The sequence below is a fragment of the Salvelinus sp. IW2-2015 genome, unplaced genomic scaffold (assembly GCF_002910315.2).
Source record: "Salvelinus sp. IW2-2015 unplaced genomic scaffold, ASM291031v2 Un_scaffold809, whole genome shotgun sequence".
Lineage (NCBI taxonomy): Eukaryota > Metazoa > Chordata > Actinopteri > Salmoniformes > Salmonidae > Salvelinus > Salvelinus sp. IW2-2015.
Window position 1 is genome coordinate 533,823 of NW_019942619.1, and position 5,641 is coordinate 539,463.

The following is a 5,641-nucleotide window of genomic DNA, read 5'->3' on the forward strand; positions in this document are numbered from 1 at the left end:
TTGCATATATTTGATATATTTATTAATATAGCATCAAAATGTTGAACATCTGATTTCTACCTGATCATTGTCTGCAGATGGCTTTGATCTGTAATGTAATAAGCAGGGAGAGTTAGCTCGTCCGTGGTGGTCGGCGAACCCTCAACCTTCTGGCCTGTAGCCATGCGTGGCATCGACTGTGCCACAAAAGTATGCTACATTTTTTTGGAGGGAACCATCGCTAATTTATTTGACAATATCCAGTGATGATTGAAATTTTAACATCAAAGAGAAAGAAAATAATGATCATCTTTATTAAATTAAATAAAAAGCTCTGAACATGTGATAAAGATGCATACATGGTATGCCTCAATCTTTATAGTTCACAAATAATGTTGTTACTACAGTTATTACTGTGTAATCACATCAGTACAACCCTGTCTTGAAGTGTTGTTGAAAGTAGCTGATATGTGTTACACATAAAACTAAATACATAAATTGCCATAAACCAAATTAATGACAGGTTCTCAGAAAATAACATCCACTGATCAGTATTCCAGAAGGCTTCTTTTGAGTGCTTCCTCCATCTCTGTGAAGATACGTTGGGGAGGAAGGGGAAACAGAACAAATATCAAATAATGTCAACTTCAATAAGACATGCTGCAGCACATAACTTGTGTCAGTGTCTAATGTTGTGACAATCTCAAAACCATCCAAAAAGTGTTCACAGTTCTCTACAGAAACTACAAACCACCAACTATCTGAATGTCCCAGTGTGCATTTAATGTTACTATGATTTGATTAGACATACTCACACTGAGGTTATTCTTCAAGCATGTAATGCTGGTAAAAAAGAGAAGTATCATCTTGTTTTTATTTTGCTACACCTACATGGCCTGGGCAACAGCTTCAAAGCTGACAGACAGAACCTTTCTGGCCATTCAAACAAGGCATCGTGCAAACGGTCAAAGCAAATGTAACTAATGAAAAGGTCCTCAAATAAACCAAGATAAGTAAAGGTGTTACACACCAATATCAAAGTCAGTTGGCTCTCTTGCTTCTTCCACACTTAAAGCCAAGGCACGCTTCATCTCCTCATCAGATTCATCTGAAACAAGAAAAATTGACAAAAAACAAGAGATTCTCTGTTTAAAAAACACACAATTTCCAAGAAACCTTCTATAGCTATATAATGGCTACGGCAGATGTCATTCACCAAATCACTGAACAGATGGGAAGACAAAAAAATAATCATCACCTCCATGAGCTTCAGTGTCATCTCTGACCTCATCCAAGTTCATAGCAATGGCATGTTTCACATCTTCAAACTCCTCCTCTATAAAATAAAAATACAGTAATAAATCAAATCAGTTTTCTAAGAGCAGGAAGGTCAGTGCAGTGGAAATGAATCATGGAAGATAGTCCAAAGCAGACTTGCCATTCACTTCTGGTTTGATCTCCACAGCAACCAGTGTCTTGACAGCAGAGGAAGCTGCTACCTTCCCCGTATGACTCTCACCTCCATCCCTGGAGCTCAAGCAAGGCTCCAGAGGGCAGTGCTGGGAGTGGTAGTGGTTATGGAAACTCGGAACGTCCTTATGACTCTCCTGACAGGATCCACACACCACGTCAAAGGTATTCTCTAGCCCCAAGGCTTTGTGTTGAGAGTGGACATGAGTCTTTATCTGGGCAAAGGAGGACACCTGGACGTCGCATGGTGCACACACGTAGCTGCATTTGTCTTCACTGGATAGCCGCTTCATGCATCGTGTGAAGGTAGCCTTCCTTTCATCTTTGTCCTTTTCTGATGACATGCATGGACACAGACATTCATGCCTTTCACTGGCTGTTGCCAATGGACTGGAGTTGTAGTTTTCGGCCTCAGTGGGTCTATCAACCTCAGGCTCACCCATGCGGTAGTAGTCCTTACTGTGAAGGCCCCTATAGTGCTCTTGGAACTCCCCCTCAGTGTCATACTCCATGCTGTCACAGAGCCCACAGAAGTACCGCGTCACTATTTGGTTGCTGTGCTCGTTCATACAGTGCCTGCGTACTGTGGCCTCCTTGAAGTACTTCTGTGGGCAGTGGCCACAGGCAAACCTCTGGAAACTGTGGTTGCTCACATCTCTGCAGTGCTTGTGCACAGCTTGCTCCGAGTTAAAGATGTCCTCACACATCCTGCAAATCCACCTCTCGTCCTGTTTGGGAGGAGATGTGGGAGTTGTAGTTCTAGTCCTGACATCAGTGAGGGCGCTTGGTCTGGGTCTGCCACTGGTGGAGGGTTTGGCATAGGGAATGGGAGCAGGCTCCTCGTCTGATACCGCTCTCTCCCTGAAGTAAGTGTGTCCACTGTGGGCCTCTGACACATGCAACAGGATGTCCTCGTGGCGCGGCATGTCAACCTTGCACAGCCGGCAGTGGAAGAGGAAGTTTGAGAGGTGGGCACCGCCGTGAAAACGGCTCATGTGCAGGCGAGTGATGGACGACTCTCCCATATGCTTTCCACACACGCCACATTGATGGAAGATCTGATTGGCAGCAAAAAGGTGCTTGCTGGCCATGGCCTCCTCTGAAAAGCGCTGACCACACTCACAAAACCACGCAACTATCAAGCAACTCCTTGAGGGCCCAGCGCTGCCATTCAAAGCTCCCCCGCGTCTCTGGCGCTTGGCTGGGGATCCAACAGAATCACCTCTCTCCTTGTCCCTCTTCTGAGAGGGGGTTACAGGACCTTTTGACTGTTTGGGCCGCGACGTCGCTGCAGCCCTCTTGGCGTGTTGGATTTCATAGAAATTGCTGTAGTGCAGAATTGCCTTTTCCATGGTGCAGTTGACCTCAGTATTGTGCTGACTCAATTCTTTATGCCTCTCAACATCACCTTGGTGGAGGAACAGTTTGCAACACACAGCGCACTGGCCCAGCACTTGTAGTTGTTTCATGACCTGCACCACTGTTTTCTCTGCCTCAGCCCTGGCAGCGCCCTGTCTGCACTGCACACTGAGGCAGAAGGGAACAAAAAACAAGCAGAGATAACATGAACGAAAATTAGATCATCTATCCATTAGGGCCGGAACGATACCAATATTGCGATACTTGTTAGTATCGTGGCAAGGCAACAAAACTTATTTAGGAAAACAGCCCGAATGTTGGAAACAAACATCATTATGTTGTGATCCAGCGTCACATTTATTTATTTTCCAAGCTACAGCACACAATATATTACATATTTCCATTTTTGCCATGCGAAGAATATTGCAATACTGGTATCGTCAAAACCCTATTATCCATATGATGGAAGTGAGGGTTATAATCAAGGCCGTGGCTGCGGTGCCAAAGGATCTTGCAGTCATTGATTCAGCTTTGATCGAACTTTACTAAGCGAGCACCATTCATCACTGAAATTCACCAGAGTAGCCTTTTCTCTGGGCAGCCGAACAAGTAGAGCTGAGACTGTGTGAAGTAGGGAATCCCGCACATGCGCAGAAGCTTTGGATCTTTAGCTATTGGAAAGAGGGTGCCACTCTCTATAATCAATGATTTGTTAACTTTTTTGGGATAGGGGGCAGCATTTTCACTTTTGGATGAATAGCATGCCCAGAGTGAACTGCCTCCTACTCTGTCCCAGATGCTAGTATATGCATATTAGTATTACTATTGGATAGAAAACACTCTGAAGTTTCTAAAACTGTTTGAATGATGTCTGTGAGTGTAACAGAACTCATATGGCAGGCAAAAACCTGAGAGAAATCCAACCAGGAAGTGGGATATCTGAGGTTGGTCGATTTTCAACTCAGTCCCTATTGAATGCACAGTAGGATATGGATCTGTTTGCACTTCCTACGGCTTCCACTAGATGTCAACAGTCTGTAGAACCTTCAATGAGGCTTCTACTGTGATGTYGAGKCGGATGGGAGCTGTTTGYGTCAGTGGTCTGGCAYAGWGCCAGGTCCRGGTCACGCGCYTTTCACATYATAGCGACCTGCGTTCCATTGCTTCTCTACACACAAAGGAATTCTCCGGTTGGAACGTTATTGAATATTTATGATAACAACATCCTAAAGATTGATTCTATACTAGTTTGACAAGTTTCTTCGACCTGTAATATTACTTTTTGAAGTTTTCGTCCGACGTTCGGCTGGACCTGCACGAGCGTTTGGATATGTGTACTAAACGTGCTAACAAAAGTAGCTACTTGGACATAAATAAATGGACATTATCGAACAAAACAACAATTTATTGTGGAACTAGGATTCCTGGGAGTGCATTCTGATGAAGATCAAAGGTAAAGGAATATTTATAATGTAATTTCTGATTTGTTGACTCCAACATGGCGGAATTTCTTTTTAATCTTCTGAGCGCCGTCTCAGATTATTGCATGGTTTGCTTTTTCCGTAAAGTTTTTTTGAAATCTGACACAGCGGTTGCATTAAGAACAAGTGTATCTTTAATTCTATGTAAAACATGTATCTTTCATCAAAGTTTATGATGAGTATTTATGTTATTTGACGTGGCTCTCTGCAATTTCTCAGAATATTTTGGAGGCATTTCTGAACATGGCGCCAATGTAAACTGAGGTTTTTGAATATAAATATTAACTTTATTGAACAAAACATATATGTATTGTGTACCATGAAGTCCTATGAGTGTCATCCGATGAAGATCATCAAAGGTTAGTGATGAATTTTATCTCTATTTCTGCTTTTTGTGACTCCTATCTTTGGCTGGAAAAATGTCTGTCTTTTTTTGACTTGGTGGTGATCAAACATAATCATATGTTGTGCTTTCGCTGTAAAGCATTTTTGAAATCGGACACGATGGGTAGATTAACAAGATGTTTATCTTTCATTTGCTGTATTGGACTTGTTAATGTGTGAAAGTTACATATTTAAAAAATATATTTTGTATTTCCCGCGCTGCCTTTTCAGCGGAATGTTGTCGAGGGGTTCCGCTAGCGGAACGCATGTCCTAGACAGGTTTTAAATATGTATGTCCATGGTTATTTTTGTTTGTCTGTGTATAAGACAATAAATCAGTGTGTAACAATATGTACCTACACTGTAATTACACTTTACCTGCCTATTTAACAACCATGTAATTGAATGTACCATACTGACTTTAAAACTATACTAATAACACATACCGGTATAAACTTACTTGAAGTGGGCCTGTGCTTCCATGTGTGAGTTAAGCCCCTTCTGGCACGTCGTACATCTCACGCTGAATGAAACTTCCTTACACAAAGCAATGAGACGATTCTTTGCATATCGTGGGAAGGGAACTGGCAATGCTGTCCCTTTAGTTTCTTTTATCCAGAAAGAGAACAAAATATCTGGTTACACGTTTCAATGGAGGATACAAAGAAATAACTATTTCTTGAGCTGCATTGTTGGTTAAGTAAGCATTTCACCGTAAGGTCTACACCTGTTGTAATCGGTGCATGTGACAAATAAAATTGTCTTTTATTTATTTAGTAGCAGTGTAATGGCTGTTATCCTGACCAAGCACTATTCATTCACACAAAATATTTGCTCTATAGAAATGCCACAAACTGCATAAAAAAATAAAAAAGTCTATATGCCCCAAATATTTGCTCTCCCTGCCTAAATACAATTACCCGGGGCGATATATATATATATATATATATATATATATATATATATAT

The 5,641-nt window shown here is 41.8% G+C and overlaps 1 protein-coding gene across 1 annotated transcript; it reads right to left on the reverse strand.

Moving 5' to 3' along the window:
- On the reverse strand, positions 1 to 5,256 carry LOC112068977 (E3 SUMO-protein ligase ZNF451). The gene is made up of 5 exons (XM_024136226.2): positions 5,134 to 5,256; positions 1,418 to 2,976; positions 1,238 to 1,315; positions 1,010 to 1,087; positions 1 to 568 (listed from the first exon to the last, which is right to left on the reverse strand). Exons 1-5 carry the CDS (start codon positions 5,154 to 5,156, stop codon positions 528 to 530), a joined length of 1,779 nt encoding a protein of 592 aa, XP_023991994.1. The 5' UTR covers positions 5,157 to 5,256; the 3' UTR covers positions 1 to 527.
- Between the last annotated feature and the right edge of the window lie 385 nt (positions 5,257 to 5,641).

Coding starts and splice junctions, on each gene's coding strand:
- LOC112068977 (XM_024136226.2), bottom strand. CDS start 5,156: ATGGAAGCACAGGCCCACTTCAA. Junction 2,977..5,133: donor GAAGCACAGGCCCACTTCAA/GTAAGTTTATAC, acceptor CTTCTGCCTCAG/TGTGCAGTGCAGACAGGGCG. Junction 1,088..1,237: donor TGACACTGAAGCTCATGGAG/GTGATGATTATT, acceptor TTCTTGTTTCAG/ATGAATCTGATGAGGAGATG.